Source organism: Aptenodytes forsteri, unplaced genomic scaffold (genome assembly GCF_000699145.1).
Source record: "Aptenodytes forsteri isolate BGI_AS27 unplaced genomic scaffold, ASM69914v1 Scaffold58, whole genome shotgun sequence".
NCBI lineage: Eukaryota > Metazoa > Chordata > Aves > Sphenisciformes > Spheniscidae > Aptenodytes > Aptenodytes forsteri.
The window spans coordinates 828,721-855,441 of record NW_008794093.1 but is presented as its reverse complement, the minus strand read 5'-3'; the positions used below and the strand labels follow the sequence as shown (position 1 = coordinate 855,441).

At 38.0% G+C, this 26,721-nt stretch overlaps 1 protein-coding gene across 2 annotated transcripts in view; it reads right to left on the bottom strand.

Annotated features, from left to right (window-relative positions):
* Window positions 1–26,721, bottom strand: part of LOC103895474 (BMP/retinoic acid-inducible neural-specific protein 3) — a 229,412-nt gene that overhangs the window by 50,577 nt on the left and 152,114 nt on the right. For both annotated transcript variants that reach the window (XM_009275062.1, XM_019470950.1), the window contains 2 exons: window positions 23,566–23,671; window positions 20,804–21,040 (listed from right to left, as the gene is read on the bottom strand). In XM_009275062.1, the coding sequence (XP_009273337.1) occupies window positions 20,804–21,040; window positions 23,566–23,671 (343 nt within the window). The remainder of the gene's footprint in view (window positions 1–20,803; window positions 21,041–23,565; window positions 23,672–26,721) is intronic.

Below are 26,721 nucleotides of genomic sequence, written 5' to 3'. Positions count from 1 at the left end.
TTTAGAGAGAAGGATGTTGTGGGGGACCATGTCAAAGGCCTTACAGAGGTCCAGATAGACAACATCTGTAGCCCTTCCCATGTCCACTGATGTAGTCACTGCATCATAGAAGGCCACTAGGTTAGTCAGGCAGGACTTGGACGAGCTTGGGAATTCAGAACACCGGGTTAATAACAGTAACACAGGCTAACATCTGACTGTGCAATGTAATGCTGGCAATATTAACATGCCGCATAATGTCACTGCATTTTCTTCTCCTATTTTCTTTATATTAAACAGAGCAAACCCGTGACTGAGGTTTCAAACTGTCATTCTTAAAATTTTCTTTTAAGTTATATAGCCACTCTTTCCCCGATCAATGTAACAGAAATTATTTCTAGTGTATGGGTGTTAGAATCAGAGCAATGTCCTCCTCACAGCCCAAGACACACTCTGTGTAAAGGCAGAGAACAATCTCAGCTTCTGCAGACAGGATAACATGAGCAGGAGGATAAAACAATAGCTCTTTTAAGCCATAGCTTGTGTCTAGGGAGGTCTCAGTAATGTACTTTATGGAAGATCAAAACTCCTGAGTCCCCTGGTAAATAGGAAAATTCAAATTTGACATGGATTTCTAACAAAGAAAAAAAAGTACACATAGTTCTTTTTTTTTTTTTTCTGTTAGTTCTGTATTATGACTGAAATGAATGACAGCATATGTGTACATGTGAAGAAATTAAGTGATGGGACAATCTATATGCAGTTTAGGAGAATCTAAAGCAAAACACAGTTTGAAAATAACCTGCATTTGGTGATATGTTAAGAAAGAAGTTGTTTCACAACACAGTAAACTAAATGAAATTTCGGTCATCTTCTCTCAGTCTCTAGAAATTACTGTTTCTGGGGAGCTGACTTTCCATCAAGTTTTATTCTGTCATTTAATTTAATGTCATATTCTGATGAGCCCTTTTACCTAAAATGAAATAGTTTAACCTTATGACATCAAAACCTTTAATATTGGAAATTACAACATACTGTTTCAGTAAATATATAATTCTAATTGTGGATTACATAGTCTAACCTAAACTTAATTTTATTTTTTTTACCAATATTCAAATATGGAAAAAGCAATGATATTTTCTGAGCAAAAGCAACCTGACAGTAACTGAAAAAGTATTTTGCCTGGCCAGTTTAAGAATCCTTTATTGACTGAAACATACTACTGACAATAGGCTCATATATATTCTATGTATTTTCTAAAATGAATAAGAATTTGGACTGTAGCAGTTTTTCCATTTAACTCAACATTTCCAAGCTCAGTAAAAGTATGTTTGTAGGAGAAAAAACTTTTTTACATCATATTATCATGTTAAAATCTACCATTAGACAGCAATTGAAATGGGCTGTTATTTCATTTCTCTAAATGATGCTTTAATGAAACACTTTTCTCCCTTATTTATCTAAGAATAACAATAAAAAATCTTTGACAAACTCTGTAGTGAATAAAATGGTGTATGTTCATTAGTTTGATTAACAGCATTTGTGACACTTCGGCATTGCCTGTAAAATCTATGCATCTGTCATTTGTACGTACATCCTCTTTTTCTATCAAGCTCCTTAACTTGCTTTAAAAGTATTAAAATTTCACCATTACAGTCTAGAAGTGTATAATACCTCATGTAAAAACTTTTCTGTTTTGGCTCTAACAAAATGTTACAATGGGCTTAAGACAAATTGTCAAAAATCAGCTAGTCTTTAACAAGTAAGGGTGTGATACTATATGTCTGAACAAAAAATTATGTAGTCTGATATGCTAGTCCCAATGAGAGCTTTTCATACAATTTCAAAATTATCTGAAGTGAATTCATGTTCTACATTGCATTTCATCTTTTCTCATTCTTATAATGAGAATTACTTGCAAATGATCACTACTCTTTATAGACCACTACTGTTTTGGGAAGCCGTCTCCCTTCTTAAAACATAATTATAGGATCAGATGTCAATTCAGGCTCGATGTGACCTTAGGCAGTCTCTAGTCCAACCTCTTGCTCCAAGTAGATCATCTCTGACATCAGATCAAGGTTGCTTGGGGTTTGGTCTACTCGAGTCTTGGAAACTGTGGGTGGAGACAGCACAACCTCTCTGGGTAGCCAAGACTCAGTTGCCCTCATGGAGAAAAAGTTTCTCCATATCTCCAGTCTGAACCTATCTTGTTTCAGTTTATGTCGGTTGCTTCTCACCATACAGAGCCTGGCTCTGTCTTCTTGATCCTGTCCCTGCAGACAAGGTGTCTGCTTTGAGTCCCCTGAAGCCTCCATGCTCAAGGCTGACCAAGCCCTCCTCCCATGGCTTTTCCTCCCAGGGCGGGTGCTCCAGCCCCAACCACTCTGGGGACATCACTGACCACGCTCCAGTTTGCCAATGCCTTTCCTGTACTGTGGAGTCCAAAACTGGATGCAGTATCTGAATGTGGTCTAACAAGTACTGAGGCTAATCCCCTCCTTGATCTCCTGGCCATGCTCCTGTTTGTACCACCCAGGATGCCACTGCCCTTCATGCTATCAGGCCACTACATGCTCCTCTCCACTCGTTGCCAACAGGCCCCAGGAAATTTCCTGCAGAGCTGCTCCTGGCCAAGCAGGTCCAGCCTGGATTGCTGCTGGGGCTTTGCCTACCTAGGGCAGAGCTTTGCATTTGTCCTTGTTGAACTTCATCAGGTTCCTGTTGTCCCATTCCACCAGCCTGTCCACGTCCCCCTGGATGGCAGCTCTGGTTTTGAGCATATCACCTGGTTCCCATCCCCCTCTCTTAAACTGGTATCGTCTGCAAACTTGATGAGAGTGCACTTCAATGCCTTCTCCAGGTCATTGCTAAAGAAGGTAAACAGAGCAAGTCCTGGGATAGACCCTTGCTGTATTCCACCTGCCACTGGTCTTCAGGTAGGATATGTGACCCAGTAACCTTACACTCTGTCTCCCACAATATTCTGGTATTCATGTTAAAATACAGTGGTCTGGATGGAAGGACAAACAGAGGGGTAAAAATCCTGTTACATGGCCAGATTCCATGTCTAGAGTCTTGCTAAAACTGAGGTAAATGACATCCATTGCTCTCCACTCATCCATAACAGCATTTTATCATAGAGAGAATGAGGTGAGTCAGACATGATTTACCCAGTCACCATCTTCTCCCTCATGTTCTTTGTGCTAGCTTAACCTTGGCTGGCTGCCAGATGCCCACCCAGCTTCTCTCTCACTCCCCCTCCTCAACAGGACAGGGTGAGAAAATAAGATGAAAAAGCTCATGGGTTGAAATAAGGACAGGGATATCACCAATTACCAACATGGGCAAAACTGACTCAACTTGGGGAAGATTAATTTATTGCCAATTAAAAGTAGAGTAGGATAGTGAGAAAAAAAGACAAAACTAAAAACACCTTCCCCCCAGCCCTTTCTTCTTCCAAGGCTCAACTTCACTCCTTACATTCCCAACTCTTCTACGTCCTCTCCCCCAGGAACAGTGCAGGGGGATGAAGAATGGGGATTGCAGTCAGTTCATAAGACTTCATCTTTGCCACTCTTTCCTCTTCATGCTGTTCCTTTACTGCAGCATGGGGTCCCTCCCAGAGGATACAGTCCTTCATGAACTGCTCCAGCATGGGTCCTATCCACAGGGTACAGTCCTTCAAGAAAACACTGCTCTAGCATGGGTCCCCCACAGGCCACAGGTCCTACCAGAAAACCTGCTCCTGCATGGGTTTCTCTCCATGGGCTGCAATTTTCTTCAGTGCATCTCCACGTGCTGTGGAGTGCGGTCCTCCATGGGCTGTAGTGTGGATATCTGCTCCACTGTGATCCTCAGTGGGCTGCAGGGGGACAACCTGCTTCACCATGGTCTTCTCCACAGGCTGCAGGTGAATCTCCTTCTTCACCAATCTTGGTGTCTGCAGGGCTGTTTCTCTCACATTTTCTCCCTCCTCTGTCTCACAGCTGCTGTTTTTTACCCTTTCTTAAATATGCTATCACAGAGACACCACCAGTGTCACTGATAAGCTCAGCTTTGGGCAGTGGTTGGTCTGTTTTGGCACCGGCTGGCACTGGCTCTGTCTGACACAGGGGCAGCACTTGGTGTCTTCTCAAAACAGGCCAACCCTGCAGCACCCCCACTACCAAAACCTTGCCACATAAACCAAATACATCTCCAGAAATGTGGTCCAAGAGGACTCAATCCATGATTTTCCCAGGGACCAAAGTGAAGCTGATCAATCAGTAGTTCCCTGGATCATCCTTTCAGACTTTTTTGATGATTGGCATAATATTTGCCTTTCTCCAGTCATCAGGGATATTCCCAGTCTCCATGATCTTTCAAAACTAACAGAGAGAGAGGCCTTACAGGGTGTCCTGGTTTTGGCAGGACATTGATATTCCATACCATGTGACATCATGGTCAGTATATAAAGCTGGGGGAAGAAGAAGGAAGAGGGGGACGTTTGGAGTGATGGCGTTTATCTTCCCAAGTAACCGTTACGTGTGATGGAGCCCTGCTTTCCTGGAGATGGCTGAACACCTGCCTACCGATGGGAAGTAGTGAATGAATTCCTTGTTTTGCTTTGCTTGCGTGCGCGGCTTTTGCTTTACCTATTAAACTGTCTTTATCTCAACCCACAAGTTTTCTCATTTTTACCCTTCCAATTCTCTCCCCCATCCCAGTGGGGGGGAGTGAGCGAGCGGCTGTGTGGTGCTTAGTTGCCGGCTGAGGTTAAACCACGACACAGGGATATCATCCAGCTCTCCTAAAACCCACAGATACAGTCTGTTGAATCCCATGGACTACCATGAGTCAAGTTCTCTCAAATAACCCTTGATTCCACCATTACTCACTGCTGGTAGCTCTTCATCCCCTTGAATCCCCTTACTAAGCTCAAGGACCTGGGATATTTGTTGGTGAAGACTGAGGGCAAAGAAGGCATTGAGTACCTCTGCTTTATCTGTTTATGCTGAAATAAATAAATCACTAAATCACTCAACCTGTTCAGCAGCAGGCTCACATTTCCTTGTTCAATCTTTTACCATGAAGGCAACTATAGAAGCTTTTTTTGTTGCTCTTGACATCCCTTGTAAGCATTGGTTCTAGGTTTTCCTATCACCACCTCTAACTGTCTGGGCAATGTTTCTGAATTTTTCCTTGGTAGCTTGTCCCTGTTTGCACCTCCTGTATGTTGCCTTTTTGCTTTGGAACTCTGAGTTCCCCACTTAGCAAAGCTGGTTCCCCAGTATATCTACATATTTTCCTGAGTGTCAGGATGGACAGTTCTTATGCTTGGAGGATGTTGTCCTTAAAACCTGGCCAGATTTCCAGAGCTCCTTTGTCTTCAGAGCTGCCTCAGAGGGAATACCACCTACCAGTTCCCAGAAGTAGGTGAAGACTGCTTTTGTGAAGCCCAGATCTATATTCGGTTGCTCTCCTTACCCACTCCTTTCCAGATCCTCAACACCACTATTTCATGTCCTCTACAGCCAAGGTTGCCATTGATTATCCTATCCTCAAACAGCACTTCCTTGTTAGGGAATAGCCAGTCCAGCTCTGTGTCACTCCTGTTGATCCATCCAGTATCTGTATCAAGAGGTTATTCCTGACACCCTCCAAAAACTTCCTTGACTGCTTATGTCCCACAGTGTCATCTTTTCAGCAGATGTCAGGGAGGTTAAAGTTCCCCACGAGAAACAGGGTCTGTGATCCAGACATATCCTTGAGTTGCTTAAGGAAGGCTTCATCCAGTTCCTCATATTGACCGGGTGGTCTGTAACACACACCCACTGAAATGTCACCCTTGCTGGCCTCTCCTCTCACCCTGACCCACAAGCTCTCATCCCTGTTGTCCATCCCATAGCAGAGCTCCATACATCGAGCTACTCATTAACATAGAGGGCAACTACCCTTCTCTTCATCCCTGCCTGTCTTTCCTGCTGAACTTGTATCCATCCTTCACAGTATCGCAGTCAGGCAAGCTGTCCCATGCTGTCTCTGCTATTGTAACAATGTTGTTCCTCTGTGCCCTCATGCAGAGCTCTGGTTCATTCTACTCATTTCACATGTTGAGTGCATTTGAGTAGGCATATTTGAGGTGGATTTCCATTTGCCCTGTTTTATCATTACTCTTGTTACTATCACCCTGCACTATGTATTCCTGAGAAAGATTTTTTCCCTTTTCTTAGTAGGACCAAGAAGACACCACATGGGCCCGAGCCATGTAGTCACTCTTGACACACTCCAGCTCTCCTCTGGCAGTATTGTTGGTGTTCACATGGATGAGCAGCAAGGGATAATAGTCTACGATGAGCCAAATGAGCTCCAGCAGTCTAGCCTCAACTTCCCAGGTCAAAGTCCCTAGAAAACCTCCCCAGAGAGCAGGTCAGGTCGGCAAAAGGGGACCTCCATCTTCTAATGCTGTTACCCACTGCATTTTAGTGCTTACATGTGGGTCAAGCTTGGCTGACTCTGATGGCTCCCCAGGACACTGAACTTATTCTGCAGTCACAGATCTACAGGTGGAAAAGGAGCCGTCTTCCTAGTGCCAGAAGTCACTAGCCTCCTGTTCCCCCACCTTGACAGTCTGCATTTGCCACTTGATGGAGTACAAACTCCGGCTGCCCATCATGTTACAGCTAAGGGTTCAGATGCCTGGCTCTGCAGGGTCTCTGTGAAGATCCTATCTCTTTTTTTCATCTTCCCCAGTGCTTTGCAGAGGGAATACTATTCCCTCTCTGAGGAGTGATTCATGAGATGATGTTCCAAAGGCAAGTGCTTGTAATAATGCCTTTCCAGATTCCTGCCTGTCAGAGGAAAAACTACTTGAGGAACTTGGAACTTTACATTAAATGAGAAATTTCAGCTGCAGTTTTAGTTCAGTTGGGGTGTGGCCTTTTTTTCCAAATAACCTGTTTCCTTGTCTATGCTAATCATTTGTCTACACCTGGTTTTAATATGACTCCAGCCTTCCTTTGGCATAATTCATTCTAAAAGCAAGCCAAAATAAGCAGATAATATTGCATAAGGAAAATGAGCAACAGTCAGAGACAACAAGAAATATTCAGACCAAAAGCTTTCATTGAAAAACACTAAGGAAATATCTCTACTAACTCCAGCAATCTATTTACCTACAGAAAAAATGACACAGAGCAGGCAAAGCAAGCCATCCAACCCTGCTCTGCCAATTTGCTTAAACTCTGTGCCCGTTTCAGTGTTGACCTTATCTGCTGATGCTGTAAATAAGCCTACTATTTAATATAAATATTGGTTTATTTTTGTTATAGGTTAGAAGCTGGAAAGAAGACTACCAATTAATTTCACACAAAAGCTAAGGAAAGCTGCTAAAACTATTCATTTCACAACAAAGAAGGCTCTTAAGTGGAACTGTGCACAGCATAGAAAATCCATTTTGTGAAAGGATTTTTAGCATTCCAAAATTAGAATGCAACCTAAATCTTTTGAAATTCTCTGAAATTCTCCAAATGCTTCTAATTTCTCTGAAATCCTCTAAAAAGAACATTGCAAGGTTTTCTTTTTTTACTTTACTTTGAATCAGTCAAAATACTTCACCTTGACAGAACAGAAAATTTACATTTTTATGTCAACCTTTAACTTCATATTATAACATGAAAGTTATAAAGCAAGAAATGACAAAATGAATAATCATTTCAAAATTAAGGTCAAAGCACTTTACTGTATTCTGTCAAAAAAAGCATAATTTTGCAATTATTGAAAGATTATTCCTGTTTTTTTTTCAAAACAGCTACCTCAAAATGTTGTAATATTCTGTGTTTTTTTTTCAAAACAGCTACCTCAAAATTTTGTAATATTTTGTAAATAAATCCTTATCTCTGCTACACTTCAACTGTCTTTTCTGTTTAGGCAGCAAGTTCTTCAGAGAAGAGCCTGTCTTATTATATCTTTATGGGGCAGTTAGCACAATAGACCCCAAATTTAATTGTTGCCATGTATTACAAATAATAAATTTGCTTATGGCTCCAAGCAACTGCATCCTCCCTGGAGTCCTCCATGGTAGCTTCAATTAGTGTGAGGAGCAAGAGTTCTGGGAGGAAAGATGTCATAATCCCCAACAGTTTATCACACTTTTTACATAACTATCACACTTTTTACATAACTGTACTGTATGTGAAAAACCTTCTACTCTAACAATATGACCATGGTTCCTTTCCCATAACAATGTTTTTAATTGTAATCAGGGCAATAAATATGATAGCAAGTCAAATACCAGTGTCAGCTGTAAATTGAAACCTCAAACCACAAAGCTGGTAGTCTGAGAGAATAAAAAGCAGTAAGACCTGCATTTCAAATGGTTAGATACGGTTGCTGTTCAATAAAATGCTGCCTCAATATTGTGTAGATATTATTAAAGAGATTTACAAAAGATATATGTTTTTTTAAATATCCCACTATGATTCAAAAGCCTGGAGAAAACAAAGTACTAAAATGAACGTAGACTTGTTTTTATGTTGCAATGAATTTTAGTTGTTCATGATGCATTACTTAATTTGTCAAAGAAGTAGCAGCTGTGTGCCAAGAAATATATGTTTGAAAATAATCCAATTCAAAGAAGCATAAGACTGCAGTTTGAAATAACCTTATTTCTTCACAGAAAAGATAGTAAAGCTGAATTTTCCTTCCCCACCCCACATCTAGGCTAAATCATTCATCTCTCCCTATAATTAAAGCATTTGCTTCTCCAAAGCAAATGAACTCTCCTCTAGACTTTCTGAAGGACAAAGAGAAGGAAGGAAATGTATGTGCTCTGGAAGATATGGACTGCATATGAAGGAGGAGAGAAGCTCAACAATTAATATTGGACAGGCTATTTGAACTGGTACAATCTAGCTGCTTTGTAAGCCTCAGGGGAAGAAAATTTTTGATTCTTGCAGTGGAGTAGGTTTGTGGGATTTTTTCTGTTGGCTTTCTTTTTTGAAGTGAGGAATGCTGCAGAGATAGCTCCTCTAAACCCTAGGCTTTGCAAGGAGGAAAGAAGAGGGCTAAGCATCAGCATAGGTGAAGGTGGAATTGGTGGGGAACAGAGATCATCTGATCCTTCATTAACATATATTTTCTGAGGAACCTTATGCAAATGTTACAATACAACTGATTTTACATATATGTTACATATGTTTATATATATAGGCATGTATATATATATGTACATTTTTAATATATATATAGTTAATGCAAGTAATGTCAACCTGTTATAGGAACAGGAAACCACAGATACTCCCCTCACAAGCCTTGTGACTCTCTTGGTGCCCAGACAAAGAGGAAAAAGTTGCAGAGTCAAAATTGGTAGTAAAGATAGAATATCATCCCACAAATTATGGATTAATTCTGAAGTTTTACTAGGCAGGAGATAATAACCTTCCCTAGACTCTGCTGCAAGCTGAAAGGACTCACATTTCCTATAATCAAGAAGTGACTTGTTTCTTATTCTCAATCTAAATATGACCTTGACAGCAAGTTCACTTTTCAGAAACCAAAAGCCTCACTCTAACAGCTGTCTGTGTAAATCCCAAAGTTTGAAGGACATTCCCTTCATCCTGTCAGTTTTTCTTTAAAGTGTAATTTTGGTTCATTACTCTCTTAAAAATGTTTGTATCACTACCCTTCAAATGAATGTCCCTTGGAATTCATTGTAAGCTTTTAAGAAAAATTTCTCAGAAATTTATCTATGGGTTATTCTGGATTTTTTTGTAAACACTCTGATCATTTCAACGTGGTTTACAAGTATTCCTGCAGCATGGATGTTCCAATTTCTATCTAGTGCTAGCTATTATTGTCTTTCTACAGCACTATAAATGCACATAATGCATAGGACATAATTCTTATGTGTAGATTTAGACATAACCTCTGTCACCCCAAAAGTTATCTTACTTGTTCTTGGTCATGCTGGTAACTCCTGCAGTTTGAAAACTTGGTAAGGTAAATAAACGTGTAATGCATGACAGAAGGATAATTCAGGGAAGAGAATGAGTGAAATCGAAAAGTGTTCTTGGAAAACACATTGAAGTAAATAACCAGTGTTAAGCTCTTACAAAAGATTTAAGAAGCTATGAATCAGAACAGACAACACTGCCCTATAAGAAAAGGGAGGCCACGGAATGACATCCCTCTTAAGAAAGTCCAAAGCTGCCAAGGCAGATTGGAATTCCACCAAGAATGAGGCTTTTTGTCACTAGCTTTGAAGGGAATTATATTATGTCCTGTACATGGTGGACATAAGCAGAATTATATTAGATCAAGCCTTCTGCTCCTTCTTTTATTACAATGTCATCACAACGTTTAAAGTGTCTGAGAATGCAACGCCATGTAAAACTTTAATAAGTTGATTTGCCAGGTGCTGCTTTAGCAGGAGTCATATATGTTTTTAGTTTTGGAACAGAGGCAATTATATTGACAGGACCTGATTGGATGTACCTTCATTTTTGGAGTAGGAGATGAACAATTTAGACACTGACTCTCTGAAGAAATTATGCACATCCCACCTGTTAATTTTATTAAAACAGTGACACTTCCACAGGGGTGGGAGGGGTGGGGAGGGGAGTATTGGTCACAGAGGGAATGACAGTTGGTGTACCTGTTCATGCTATTGATTAAACTTCCTGTCAACCACATAGGGAAGTTAATTACTGGGATGCAAATTAACACCCTTGCAAGATAATAAAGAAAACAATAATTATATTAAGAACTCAGGGGGCTAAGTTTTCTTGGCCTTGAGCCTGAAGCTGTAAGCACCGTTTTAAAGAAAACCACTGCTCTACTGCTCAGGGGCAAATAGTTTGAACCATATTGATTGAAGACTTCATTCTCAGTGATTAAAAAGCACCTTCAACTGCCAGTGAGTCTGTTCAGACTTTTCACAAGGAGTCTTTCAATTAAGATTTCAAATGAGACTCACTTTGCATCGTAATCGGTCTATTCTGGTCAACAGAGAGACAGACTGTGCTATCTGAATGACCTGTGCAATCACGTCTTGTGTGTACCGTGTACAATGAGCTCGCAAGGGCCCTTTGACAGGTACATTCTCTCATCCTTCTGAATCAATGAAAACAAAGCTTATTAGAGAAGCAAGGTTAAATTTGTTGATTTTATAAATTGAAGATATCCTCCAGTATTCAGTTTTAGTTCTAGATTTCATTTTTAAGCTTATGCTACATGCATTTGAATTGAAACACTGTAATTGGAAAAGCAGTAATATGTCACTGGACTGTGGTAAGAGAGAACTTCTAGTGGAAACTGTCTTCACTGCAAATGACAGTGCAGGACTCTAATTTACAGTCTGTCTGTGATGCCAAATCAAACCTAATCATCTTGCAATGTTATTTAAGACTTGGAATCTCAACATAGAGTCTGAAAGTCAGTCTGGGCACTTTTCTTCCATTATAATTGCAAGAAGTTTCTTCTGATCAGAGTGTACATATAGCAACATCTATGTTTAAACTGACATTTCCAAATTAAACCTGCAGTTACCTTCTGCCTTTTTATTCACTTTTAGTAATTTGGAACAGGTGTAAATGAGACATTTGGTACATTAACTATGTTTTAAAATATCTATCTTAGAATGCAGTTTCTTTTTTTTTTTTCTTTTTTTTTTTCTCCTGTACTAGAAGGATCATAGGGAACCCTACAAACACCAAGATAATTTTTACCTAGTGATTAAAAAACAGTCTAAACATTTTTAAAACAACATCACTGTAGTTTACACAGGAGTTATTGTTTAGATCTTAGGGTTGTCATTACTGCTGGTAAAAAGGGAGAAGGTTAGAACCCGGGTTGATGTCTGCATGATGTAGTCAATCTGCAGGTTTGGCAGCTGGGAAAAATTACCTTTTTACTTGTCAGCTAGGTGACTTTGATTTGAAGATAGTGAGAGGCAATAAAAAGGAATCCCATGGTGCCCACTTTTGCAAAGCAGTTTTTAGAAAGAATTCACGCCAGAGGAATAGCAAAAATCTGTGAATTATTGGGATGTCAAACAAAGTTATATTATTTTTTTTCTGACTAAATAGAGGGATTGTTAAGGTTAAACATCACAGACTAAATGCAGACTTACTGTAGTTTTGCTGGAGCCATCCATCAGAAAGAACCTGACACATAATCACAGTGATATTTTAAAATGTTTGTCTGATGAAGAGGAGGAGAAAGAATGAACCGCATGAGAGACACTGGTTGCATTCCTTAATGCACTGCTGGGAGATATTAATATATTTCATAATTAAAAGAATATGAACCGCATGAGAGACACTGGTTGCATTCCTTAATGCACTGCTGGGAGATATTAATATTTCATAATTATTAATAAATTGCATAATTAAGATGATTTCAGAACTTCAGCTGGCAACAGTATATGAAATGATGAAAAAGCTAGTACTTATCTGATGATGCAAACTTCTTTCCCCCAGGTTTCCTGTGTCTTTATGCTGTGATTCACATTTAATCTTGAAGATTTGGATTTGTCATTGGCTTTCATCATAATTCATTCTGTCAACCAGACATCTAAGATTTCTGTCTTCAGCACTGGACAATCTATTTACATTTATTTACATTATTTAATTTATTTTTATTTTAACTTTAATCTATTTAAATCTAAGCTATAGATTTAACTTTACATTTTGTTTAAGTGACTAGTTTTGTGTCTGCATTATTTAAGCATAAATTTTTTTTAGCAAATTAAGTAAGTCTGATTATTTTGGTTACATCTGCTATTTTTTAATTGTTACTCAAAACGACTGAAAGAAAAAAACTCAACAGATGTATTACTATGTGCTCAGCCTCTAAAAGTCTCTACATGGAAGAATAATGACTGTAAAATTCTCTTTCCTGAGACATGTTAAGAGATTTGCGTACATTTTGGGATCAAATATGATCACTCGCTATGGATGTATGTATTGATTGACTGTATGACTGTCATACCCGGTCTCTGACTTTGGAACAATCTTAGAGTTCCTCCTTTACAGCTTCTTTACAGCCTCATTAATCATAAAGGCAATGCTGCCCATCTGTAGCAAATTCATAAGGCTAGCAGAAGGTGTAAAGAATTTTCCCCTGAGCATCTGCACTTCCACGTCAGTGCCAATTGTAATTTCCAGTCTTGATTTTACTGTATTTTACCATGGTTTGCAGCCTGGATATTGGAAACCACCTTCACTGTGAGAATAGGGATCTTCATCTTTCACAAGAAACAGTAGAACAGTTTTGAAGCCTGGAGTCAGCACACAGTGCTATTTTATAGAGACATGTAATGTGACTACAAATTGTTAGTCAATCTTTTGAGAAGTCATGACTCAGATGTCTATACAGCAAGACCACCACCAATCCCAAAATGAAAAGTGTGAATTGAAACACATTCTAGCTTTTAGTAATATTCAAGAGTAAAAATATTGGCCAAGTTTCCATATGAGTTTCAATTCATTAAGGTTTAGATTAACTTAAAGAGTAAGAGAACACCAATTCTTCACTTTTTCCAAGACCAGCTTTGGGCTTCTGTTGTGCTTGGTTTTAATAAAACAGATTTACAGATCTGGGAAGTAGATGTGCTTAGTGGAAAGAGCCTTTCTTGTTTCAAAGATGGCATTTTACAGTATGCTCATATTTCATATAGGAAAATATGAACTGAAGGAGAAGGGAGACAGTTCTGAAAGTGTATCATCAAAATATGGTGGTTTTCCACTACTATGACATTTTGCAATTTTGAAGATGGAGACATAAATTCGTGACACTATTAAATGGATAATTCTCTAAATCTTACTGAAGATTATAGAATGGTAGAGATGATCTCTCCTATTACTTTCTGTAGATTTTACATAAAATTAATTATATAAGATGCAAATGTTACCCCCCAAAAAAGGGTGGGTTGCCTGAACTTCCTCATCTTCAGTATTACTGACATTTAATTCAGTAATAAGCTTATCATCTCCTCTATTAGACCTGTTTTCTTCAACCCTTAAATCCAATTATTTTATACAAGGGATTTTGGGAACATCATTAATTCAATCATTATAAAAAAATGGAAAAATAGAATTGAACTGAGGAAGCAGGACTCTAAAGTCCCAAAAGCAACCTATGCTGATGCAAACAAGAAAACTTTGGTAACTTCTATGTAGTGCTATACATTAACTGAGGGTTCAGATATAATTTTAAAGTGAACTTTTCAAAACTGTGGATGTTTTCAGATGATTTTAAGTCAGTACATGTAAAGGGTAACCAATGCTCAATAGCAAGACATCCTGGAGTTATTAGGGAATTATAAAATACATTAGATATGAAGTCCAAATCCAGTGAATCCAGGGATTTAAGAAGAAATGGCTTGCAACAGCAATTCAGTTCAGCTAGTACTTTGCAATCAAAGCAATGATGGAGGACGGATGCACAGTGAAAAACAGTTTCAGCAAATATTAATATGAAAGTTAATATCAATTTACTTTGGCTGTACTTATACCACTTGCACTTTCTACAATACTGAAATTTACCTTTTGAAATATCTCTATTAAGCAGATACAGAAGTGATTGAAAAAACCAAACTCCACATTTTGAGAAGTGTGTCTTTTAAAGCTGTACAAGGATACATTTCAAAATATTTACAGGATGACTTTTGATGTTTAATTACACCTGTGAAGTCACATGTCTTGTAGCATAAACAGTTTTTGTGTTCAGTGGGCCAAGTTCTTTAAGGTCCTAGATGGCTCTGGCTCTGATCTATTTAAGCTGGTGCTGAACATTTAAGCACACAAGTCAAATCTATAAAGTTAGTGGACCACAAATTATTAAAATAAGCACATATTTCAGTGCTTCACTGAATCATATTTAAGCCCAACTCTGACAGTAAATTTTTTTCTCATTTGTTGTAGGCGTGCTATTTCCTTCCATAGTATTTTGTATTTAAACTAAATATTTGAAAGAATAAGTTTTCAATTTCAAAGCTACTTTGAAATTAAACCTCGCAATATTTGTTGCACATCTCCTCATCCCATGCCTTTCAAGGAAATATTCCAAAAGAGATTTTGTTGCCTTCAAGGGGAAAAAAAAAAATCAACTGCTCAGCACTTGGGAAATATGTAAATACAAGGCAGCAAGCTTGCCATTGCATGTGAGCTATGTGAAAATAAATGCCTGGATGGAAGTTTTTACTTTCATGTTTCCAGGAGATCTGATAAATGCTAGTGATAAAAAAAGAAATTATGAAAATGCACTTTTGCCATCTTCTATTGTTTGAGCAACCCTATTATACATGTCCTTATTTATTTTAATAGCCTTTTTAATTTAGAAAAATGAAATTAAGTTGCAACATGGACTGCTACAAATTTCTTTTAGATGTCACTGAGCAGACCACCTTAAAAGAAAATTGCTGTCATTTAAATTGTTTAAATGAAGTGGCCAGATTTCCAAAGGCACTCAGCAGCCAACCACACCAGGATTATGGTACAGACAATGCACGATCATATTCTTATCTTTGCTGTCAGAATCCAGAGCCTGTGGATGTTTTTATGGGTCTTCATGCCTTTCATGTGTTTTAGAGCAATGTGTAATAATCTCTGTAAAATGCTAAATTGCCAGTCGGTCGTTGACAGAGTTGCATATTATAATTTGCTTCTTTGTACATTAAGTCTTGCCAAGAGAGTCCCAAAAACTTCCAAAATCAGTGATGTGTGACAAGACAACATACTCACTAACACCATCTTCAACACTGCTGTAACCATAAGCTGTGAAAATCCTCCATACTTCAAAAATTGGAGAATTTTTTCAAGGAATCTTTTGACACTCTTTACTGTGTGAAACTAATTAGCATTTGAGTGCTTAGGTCAAAGCTTTTTCCTGAAATGGAAAGATAAAGTTTACTGAGAGGATGAGGTAGGAGGAGGAGCTTGGACAAGTACATGGTCCTAGTATTAGGGGCAGAAGGGGTACAGGAAAATTGGCAATATTAAAAGAGCAACACATTGAAAAGGTGGGGCAGGCTACAGGCATACTAGTGAAGATTGCAGTGCTTTAATCTAACTAATGTAGGTGTATTCCATATTCTGGAATCTCAGTGAAACTTAGTGGCTTGTGATAACAACAGGACAACTAGATTATCTAGTTGTCCTTTTAGGCTATAAATTCCTGTGAAAGGCTAGTTTCATGCATATTAAGAAAGGGTAAATGAAACACTGCTTGATTCCACTAGAGGTTATATTTTTAGGCCATGTTTTAGGTGATAAGAACACAGCTTCTTGGAATGATGTTCCCGGAGAGAAATTTGCTTACACATTAATTCAGCCAAAGGCCTCAAAAAACTAATGAAATTTGTTAATAAAGTTTGAACAGCTTTAGTATGGATTTTTGATAAGGAAACAGCTGCTCATTTGCAAGGGTAGAAGCTGAGTCTGGAAACCGCAAGATATGATAAAGAATAAGCAGATGGTTCAGAGTGAACGATCTAAAGCAGCTCTTGCAATTTCTTTGAGAACTTAGTACATACCGTGATATTAAGAGGTTATATGAAGCTCATTGAGCTAGTAGTGATCAAGTATGTATTGCTGGAGAGCAGCTAGAGAGATGAAAAAGGCATTCGAATTTACTGAGAGATAAATAACATACTGCTTCATGTCCTCTAAAATGAAATTTGCGTAGTTAAATGGTGCCAGAAGAGACTGAGTGAGATGAAATCTGCACATAACGATGAATGACACATTCTGAACTAGAATATTTTTGATCATCTAATCTATAATAATCACAGTTGCTCAAAATAAAATTGTCACTACCAGTAAACTCAAATTACAGACCAGAGTCCTCCTATGTGAAAACCAGGAAAATTCTTTGATCACAGAGTAACAGAATGGTTGAGGTGGGAAAGGACCTCTGGTCCAAACCCCTGCACAAGCAGGGCCACCCAGATCCAGTTGTCTAGGATTGTGTCCAGATGTTCTTGAATATCTCCAAGGAAGGAGACTCCACAATCTCCCTGGGCAACCTGTGCCAGTGCTTAGTTACCCTCACAGTGAAAAAGTGTTTCCTGATGTTCAGATGAAGCCTCCTGTGTTTCAGTTTGGGCCCACTGCCTCTGGTCCTGTCACTAGGCACCACTGAAATGAGCCTGGCTCCATCTTCTTCACACCCTCCCTTCAGGTATTTATCTACATTGGTAAGATCCCCCTTGAGCCTTCTCTTTTCCAGGCTGAAGAGTCCCAGTTCTCTCGGCCTTTCCTCATACGAGAGATGCTCCAGACCCTTCAACACCTTTGAGGACTCTCTCCAATATGTCCATGTCTCTCTTGTACTGAGGAGCCCAGACCTGGACAGTACACCAGGTGTGGCCTCACCAGTGCTGAGGAGAAGGGATGGATCCTCTCACTCAACCTGCTGGCAATACTCCTCCTAATGTAGCCCAGGATACCATCAGCCTTCTTTGCTGCAAGGGCACATTGCTGGCTCATGGTCAACCTGGTGTCCAACCCCAACCCCCAGGTCCTTTTCTGCCAAGCTGCTTTCCAGCTGGGTGGCCCCCAGCATGTCCTGGTGCCTGGTGCAGGACTCCCCAGGTGCAGGCCTTTGGAATTCTCCTTGTTGAACTCTGTGAGGTTCCTGATGTGGTACATGCTTTCATTTCACCCAACATTACATTCATCTAACATGATTACTTGTTGCAGTTGAACATGTATGCACAGAGCAGTCATACTAAATTATTACCTTTTTGCAGTTGTAATTGTAGTGTTCAGGACCTTTGACTTTTAACTAGGTACACACATTTTTCTTTTGCAACTCATGATTTAAAAAGTAAAACAATAATGTAAATGCCTAATTTGGAAGACAGCAGTAGGCTGTAGAGAAAACAGTCCTGTTGCTTTTTTATTTTTTATTTTCTTTATTTCTGGAAATTCAGATGGAAAGTGTCAAAGACACAAACTAAATTTAGCTACCCATTGATTTCAAATGGGATTTAGGCACTGAAGACCTGCCATTTTTTTCTTTAAAAAAATCTATTCCTCCTAAGTTGTTTTATCTTGAACAGACAGAAGAAAAGATAACACCAACAGTAAACAAACCATCTTAAATAGAATATTTACTTCTTCTTCTTTAGGCTAAATTCTGTCCACAGATAATGTGCATGACCCCAGGTGAACCCAGAAAGTTTTACAGGTCTGTACTAGGGGACAAAATTTGTTTCTGGATTCAGAGGACCGTTTTGTTATATGTAAGGTAAGAAAGGGCTTGGAAGGCAGAAAAGTTAGAAAATTAATACACTTGTATTTAACTTTACTTGAATCTGGAGTTCATAGTGTCAAAGAATGGAATTCATTCATTCATTCATCTGCAGTTAGTAGTAGACTACATGAGCCAGTAGCTAGTGCTCTGGATTATCCTGTCCCTTGTCTACTCAGACTCCAAATTACTAAATAATCTGGCCTTCTTTTACCCTACTCTTTTCTAGCTGATTTATTTTTATTATAAATTGATTAGAGTAAAACAGCGTACTCTTATCTCAAAAGCTGACTTACACTGATTTAGACAAAGACTGAAGGATTTATATCCCACATCAAAGTTATAAAATATCTATTTAAAACATTAGTTTTGTTTAATAAAGGGCACTTTTGTTCTCTGAACATGCTATTAACATAAATCAGATCATGCTGATATTTGTTAATAGTGTTTTTCATAGTTTAAATATTGCACAAGCTCTAAATTTTTCAGAATATGTCTCAGTAATCACTGTGGTTAGAAATGCTTACACACCATGTGTAACAGTACTGGAAGAGCTGTTCAGGTGGTAATATATGATTTATATAGGGAGGTTGAATGGGCAATGACTAAGCTATCTATCAAAATTTCACATGCCAACTTTTTTTCAGATCCATACACATACAAGGTTACCTATCTTATCTTTCCATGAACATCTTTATGCAAAACAGTTTATAAATTGAAAGCAGAGATTTTCTAAGCTTACTATGAGATGTGGAAGTCATGTTTTGTATATTTATTAGACTAAAAATGATTTAAATAATCCAAGGGCTAAAAAAATAATTCAAGTGGGTGTGGCATATGTCTTAATGATGTTAATAATCTATATTTCACACTTTTTAGTAACCACACCTACTAACAATTACCCAATTGACAGATGTATGTGAAGTTGCCATTTTAGTGATTCACACAGCATAGCTAAAGAGACTTTTTTAAAAGCACAGAATTTAACTCTTAACCATTTTTCCCCTGACATTCATGTCTTAATCTTGAATATAGGACTATACATGTAGCTGACAATTATTCAAACTCATAAGTAATGTGATACCCCTATACAGCTTGCTATAAGAATCCTCCACAGATTCAGATATGTGTGCTCTTTCACCTTAACTAAAATTGCTGTTAAATAGGTGTCATCAAATGACATTCTTCAGGCACTGAATAGTATCACATCCCATTCAAATAGGACAAAATATGGTAAACAAAACTGTGCCCTTCTGTAGAGTCAATACACTTGTCCTAGTTTGCAAAGTAGTAAATGATATAATGACTCCATAAATGCTTAAAGGTGTCAGAATAGTCATTGGAAAAACGCATTTTTATGTACATAAAAACAAAACATAAATTCATGCTTTTATAATCAGAGAAGTCTGTGATCCTCCAAGGAGAAATATTGTAAGTTCTGGTATCTTTATGTTAAAAGTGAGACCAGGGCTGGGAAAAGGGCCTGAGATCTTCAAACAGACTCAGATTTAGGCATCAGGTCTCACCAAAAGTTACAACAACTGAAATTTTAACTGATATAGGGTCTTTTGAAATTCTCAACCCTGAATTGAGAAATCAGTCTTTAACAATAAAACAAATATAAAAAATGAATATATACAACGTACTGTTCACAGTTAAGTATTGTACTGATATTTCTTCTTCTCTCCCATACTCTTCCCATGACCACTGAATAGTCTTTTTCCCTCTCTTTTTTACTCACTTGTTCTCTTTCTCCAACACAACTCATTAAAAACTGTGATTTTTGCTTTTTTCTGCTTCTTCCTTACCTCCCTCATTTCTTTTTTTTTTCTTGGTGATTTTTCCCAGATTTGCTGAGCTGTCCTTGCTTTTCCCACCATCTGGCTAGACAGCTGTTACTGATATCACTGAGTGAGTGAGTTGTGAAAGCAGTTGTTCAGAAGCTGATTTTACCTGTGGTTCCCATTCTCTATGGGACTAGAAGTTCTGATGATAAGGACAGGTGAAATGATGTATGAAACAAACCTCAATGTTTTAAAGAAAACCAATGTGGCACAAACATGTAGAGACAACATGGATAGGTCCAGTTTAAACAGAAATCATATGAAGAAGCAAGTTGCCAACAATGATGGGATGAACTATTAACTACTTGGTAAATCAAGGGTTGATTACGCTCTCCATGTCAGCTTCATGGTATCACTGGAGGGATAGGATAAAGGGGAAGTACAGGAGAAACTTGTGTATAACCTGACTTTGTTCCTCATTTGTTCTGCTTTCTGCCTCCTCCAGTACACTTCTTGCTCCAATAGGGACCGGGTCCTCACAGCCCTGGACTCCATAAAGTACAGCATACTCAAACACAGCTGCCTAAATCCTAATGTAATTACATAGATCGCTGATCATCACGAGGTGAGGACAACACTTCCTATCAGAATGTTATAATAATTAAGACTCAGATCCAGAATGCATTTAAGTATGTTCACCTTTAGGTGTACAAACCATTCTGCAGATTTCAGATGGAGTCTGTTGTATAAATACTTTTTGTGAGATACAGCCAAACAGACAAAAATTTTATAAAACATCTCACCAGATTCTTCAAATTCACTGTTGTATGCATTCCAAGTCTCACTTATGCGGAGCAGATTTTCTTCCATGGCTTGAATATCCATGTAGGGACAGTTGCACTCTGGGAATTTGGGACCACACTGACACCAGCAGTCATTGTCCTTGCAGATGAACTCCCCTTCTGAATTGCAGGCAATATAGCTCAGAGCTGCCTGGACAAAATGTTCTTGCAGATACTCAGGCAGGATGACCTGAAGACCTGAAGGAAATAGAGTAAGTATTATGTTATTAAATGCAAAGGAATGCTCAAGCCAAACAGCTTCCCCAACCTATGTAACAAACAAACACACAAAAAAATTATGAAAAAGGAAACTATATGGCTTTTTTAGGACAATTTACACATCTGTCTAGCATTTGCACTATGTCATATATTTCCTCTCTTAAGAATTAATTTCAGATATATTCCTCACATTTCCCTCTCAGTATGGAACATCCATTCCATTAACTAGTAACCTGTGTTCATCAGATAGAGCATTTACTGGTATAATTTCTTTCCAGGGGGATTGTCAAAAACAGAAAGAAAAGATTACATCAACTTCTGCTTGTAAAGAATTTCTGAATGAACAGCCTCAGCAGTAAGAGCTTTGCAGTAGGGAGGCATGCAGCTGAATTATAATCTTGGTACCAGCAGCTAATGCAAATTTTGAGAGTGCTGATGAAGAGAAAGAAGCCCTGAAAGACAGAGTAAAGAGACAGTATAATCAGAAAAAGAGGTGTGAAGGTAAACATTTCCATTCTGTATTGGACTTGTTTTCAATGTTGCCTTTGACACAACAAGATATAGCTTGTCTAAATAACTCTAGTTATCTCGTCATGATTCTGTAGAGACAAACTAAGAAGAATGGGAAAAATAAGGTTGGAGGAAATTTTAGAAAAAAAAAAATTCAGCTGATATTTCATTTCTTATAAGATTGGTATTTAATTGCTAAGTGACAGTCAATTGGATGTGATGGGTAGGGCTATAAAACCTTGAGAAAGAAAATACATTCTTAAATCTACTAAAGGTTTAGCATGGAGAAAGGGTGCAAAGCCTAGCTCCCATGGTGTTTCACAAAACTCCTGCTATGTTGCAAATCCCTTTGCAAAGTGTTTTCACACTTTACCCTGCCATTGCATGCAAAGGCCTTGCAAAAGCATGTCACTTTGACGTATCAGAACCACAGAACAGGTGAATCAAAAGTTCAGAATATTTGTGACCAGAAATTTAGACTTCCTCATCTGAAAATTTTGGTAATTTTTTATATGATCCCAATGATGGGAATGAGTATTTCATATAGAAACATTTTAACTAACTGTAAGCAAACTTGATTCTTGTTCAATTCTTCCATGATAAATATGAAATAGTTCACTCAGTTCTGATAACATATTTCTCATAATGACAATCCAATGGCATGAGTCAAACCACTGTCTGAGGGATGTAAAGATTATTTTCCATATTTTAACTAACAAACTTCATGCATATGCTGGAGACCATTAAAAATCACAAATTATTTCTGGAGACATTTCATTGCATCCCAGTGGAAATGAAAAGTTCTTTTCTTCAAAAATATATACTGTCTCTGAAATCATTGTATGATTTTATGGCTTTTAACCTATTCTGGGGAGAGAGAAAGAAAAGGGAAAAAAACCCACATGGATGTTTTTAACAAGAAGATTATCTTTCCCTGACAGCCATTTTTAATAATCAGCAACAACTTCACACTATATGTCCAACTGATTTGGAAATTTTTTAAAATTAAAATTTTTAAAACTGGAAATAATTGTATAGCTACCTGTAACTGCAGGTAACTATTTGTAACTGCAAATTAAGAACTGTATTCTTCTGTCGTATATATGCAGAGGTATACACAAGTACACAAATTAAAAAGAATTTAGTCTGTTTTCATAGTAATAATAATAAGTTGTTCATGCTACATGTGTAACTGAAAAAAGCAATTCTTAAGGGCCTAATACCCTAGAGGCTGGTTTTTCAAAAATGTTTATGTACCTAATATGCAGGTTGGGAAATGCATTTACTGGAATTAACAAAAAATGAATTAGAAATGATGCCTCTTTTCTTTTTCCTTTTCCTTTTCCTTTTCCTTTTCCTTTTCCTTTTCCTTTTCCTTTTCCTTTTCCTTTTCCTTTTCCTTTTCCTTTTCCTTTTCCTTTTCCTTTTCCTTTTCCTTTCTCTCTCTTTTTTTCTTTTTCTTTTTTTTTTAAATATATAATTACTATTATTTTTCTAATCAGTGAGATGCCTAATCTTCCAGGTTTTCTTAAAATTCCCAAGAGGAGCCTTTGGACTCTTCATTATTTAAAGTTTTTGAAAATCTATATCCTATTCCTCTGGTGACTCCATTCATTTCAGTGGGACGACTGCATGAGGTATAAGCTACTATTCAGTATGTGCAAAGCCGGCTGAGTACACTAAATGTCATTCCCTGCTTGGTGGAATCTATGTGAATTCAGGCTGTTTAAAAGGTGTGCAAGTGGTTGCTAAATAGGGCTGTAAAAAGTTAACAGCATTATTCAAATTATTTTCTGATGTGTACAGAAATTTTTTCCATTTCAAAGGCAACATGAGTTACTGACATTTCCTTGACTTTGTCTAGAATGTACTTATTGCACACAGAAAAAAAAAAATTAGGAAAATGACCTTTTATGAGCCGGAAGAAAGAAAAACAAATAGTGTGATAAATGTCATCTGTTCCAAAACAAATTAATGAAATTGCACCTACATACCTTGCAACTGAATCTTATTTTCAGGACTCTGAACCAGAACAGAGCTGACAGAATCTAGGTTGTCATAGTTACTGCAGCCAAGAGGACCAGTCCGCGTTTCTGTTACCTGATGGTAAGGGAATGGAAAAGCATTTGCTGTATTATTCAAAACAGACTGAGGAGTTCAGAAGCTCGTTTCATAAAGTTTCCTGTTAATTCAGCTGGTGGAACATTTCAGACTTAATTAAGGTGAAATAGCTCATTTTAATTACGAAAAGTATGACTGCAAATGTTTTACCAGTACCACAAACTTTGGGGAGTGCTATTTCTATTGCAGAGAATCCTTGCAAATACTTTAGCTGACCAACAGTCTAAAGACAATTTATTTCTTCATAGCTATGGGAATTAGAATGAGTTTAATAAAAGTGATTCATAAAAATGAGGACTGTGATTTTCACTGATGAAACTTGTGTACATGGCAACTCCTTGCTGAAACCACGGAAAAAACTTTGACTTTTCTTGTGTAGCACAGCAGGATTCAGAAGTAAAAACCTTTTATTAGCTGTATTTATAATGGTGGTAGCGGTGGGATATTTTTAATCAGAAAAAGGCCTAAGACAAGATTAGACATAAATTTCTAGACATCCAGCTTATTGTAATCACTGAATCCATGACCACAGAATCAAAATACAGCTAAATTGATCAAAACAGAATCACCACAAGTAGAGCTCTGGCTTAATAGTTGAGGATTGTGCTTGGAAACAGGCAGTTAGTTAAATGAATGAATTAAAAAAAAAAAAAAAAAAGGGACAATGGAATAATATAGATAATTCTTAAGTGTCAAAAAATAATTACAAAGTAAAATTTCTTTTTTAATGTTATCCTAAGTGAGGGGTCTAATGTAGTTTCTCACCAATGAAGCACTGCATCTTTTGAAGCACTGTTGTGGTGCCCAGAGAGCAGGCAGGCAGCTCCATAGCAGAATAGGCAACGCCCCAGTTTTGGTTTTTTTTGTCTGTATAGGGAGTCAAGGAAAAAAACCAAACCCTTAGGGTAGGTGGGTATACCATGTTCTCACTTTTTTTAAACTAGATTGAGTGCTGTAGAAAATTTATGGGTTTGTAGTTCCTTCTCCTATATAGACTAGGCAGAAAGAAGAAAGTGAAAGTGGACTAAAAGTAATACAAACAGAGCCATAGCAGGAAATGCTGGCCATGGGATATCATCCCAGCCTCCTTTACTGCCAAACTACAAGCAATTCCTCTATCATACCCCCTCCCAAACTGCTCCTAGCCACTGTCCTGGAACTTCTTAGCTTTCTTCCTTTTATCTTCTCAGAGGTTCTGTCCACATTTACCCTTATTTGGTGATCTGCCTCAGTTTTGAACACAACCACTTCTATTTTCTGTTACTTCAGGTATTGTATTCTGCTCTGGGTCTCCTGCAGAATAAGCCTAAATTATGGGGTCAAGGAGCTTATTTCCAAAATACACACCTCCATTGAGCCACCGACTGACATGGAAACAGACAGCTAACATTAATTCTTACAAACAGAAGGAAGCTTACTATTTTAACAATCTGTTTTGAAAGAAATATGAAAGTTTGATAAAATAATCCATGAATGTTCATGTTGTTTAGGATTGACTGGCTCTCTTACAGCCTGTGCTACCACCAGAAGGTGTGGGTGACTGCAGCTGGATCATGCTATTCTTGAAACCACTGAGATTTCACATTTTCCAAGACCTCTTGCACTTTTGCAAAGTAAATATAAAATCTTAGGCTATTCCAAACTCTTGGCACCTTTCTGTCACTTTGAACTCGTGTTCCTGAGAGTGGAGAAGGAGACCTTTTGCAATGCCAGCAGCCCATGGAGATGACACACAGAACTGGCTTCAGCCAAACCTGTTAACAGAGTGTCAGCTGTGCAAAGAAATGAGATGGAGTCAGGATGTCTATTCCCTACACACATTTGTTAGTCTTTAATATTTATGCCAGGGCCAGATTTACTGTGTTTTTTGTTTAATCATCCTGAATCAGCACAAAGACCCTTGCATAGGCATCAGATTTGGTTTGGACATGGCTGGAATGACAATTTTGATTTACCTGTGATCCTTCAGTCCTCTCCCTCTCCCAACAAGTGATGTAAAATTTAATTCTAAAATCTCATTTTTGTGTAGTATCCCCAGCCCATATACAGAATCCTGATCTGTTTATAAAATAACAAAGACAGTCACCTACGTTAAATAAGATAAATAGCCAGAAATCAATAAGAAGTGTGAATGTTATGAATTTTATTCTAGTTCTGAAATAATATGCTCAGCATTTATCTATGCAATTCTTTATTTAAAGATACATTTATTTTAATGTTGTTTTGTTTCATATATTATTATTATTTTCAACCATTTGTGCATAAGGCAATGCAGCTTCATAAAGTTATATGAAATGTAGAAACTATAAAGCCAATTTTATAATTCCTATCCCTTCTTATGCCTCCTGAAATCACAAAACAAGGAAGGTTAGTTTCCCGATTCTCTCCCCCATCCCACTGGGGAGCGGGGGGGAGTGAGCGAATGGCTCTGTGGTGGTTAGCTGTCTGCTGTGTGACCGCCTCTTGGGAGGGAAGGTGAAGGAGCGGAGGAAAGTGTCCTCCCCTGTCTCCCCCATAGTTTGGTTCCCGAGGAGAAAAGGTGAAAAGTGTAATTATTAATAGTTTCCGAAAGGTGACTCCTGAGGTACAGAGATGAGGGCAATACTGAGTGCAAATGCAGAAGTACAAATACAAAAATTAGTCTCACGACCAAAAATTTTACCACATCATAAACCAGTAGTGTTACACAGTGCAGCAAAATGGTATCCTTGATCCAGCTCCCAGAGATGATAGACAGCACAACAGGGAACATATACAGCAAGTAAGGTGTTACATAACACAAATTTAAGAGCAAGCATGACAACTTTGAGAGTAAATTGGTCAACATTGTGACCAGCAACTATTAAACCAATATTATGAATGCTTATAACAAATTTGCCTTTAACACACTCTGGTCAGATATGTCATTATCTCAACCCTTTGTGTCCCACGTTGGGCACCAAAAGGACTCTTGTTTAACCCAACAGACAGCTAAACACCACACAGCCATTCACTCACTCCCCCTACCCCAGTGGGATGGGGGAGAGAAT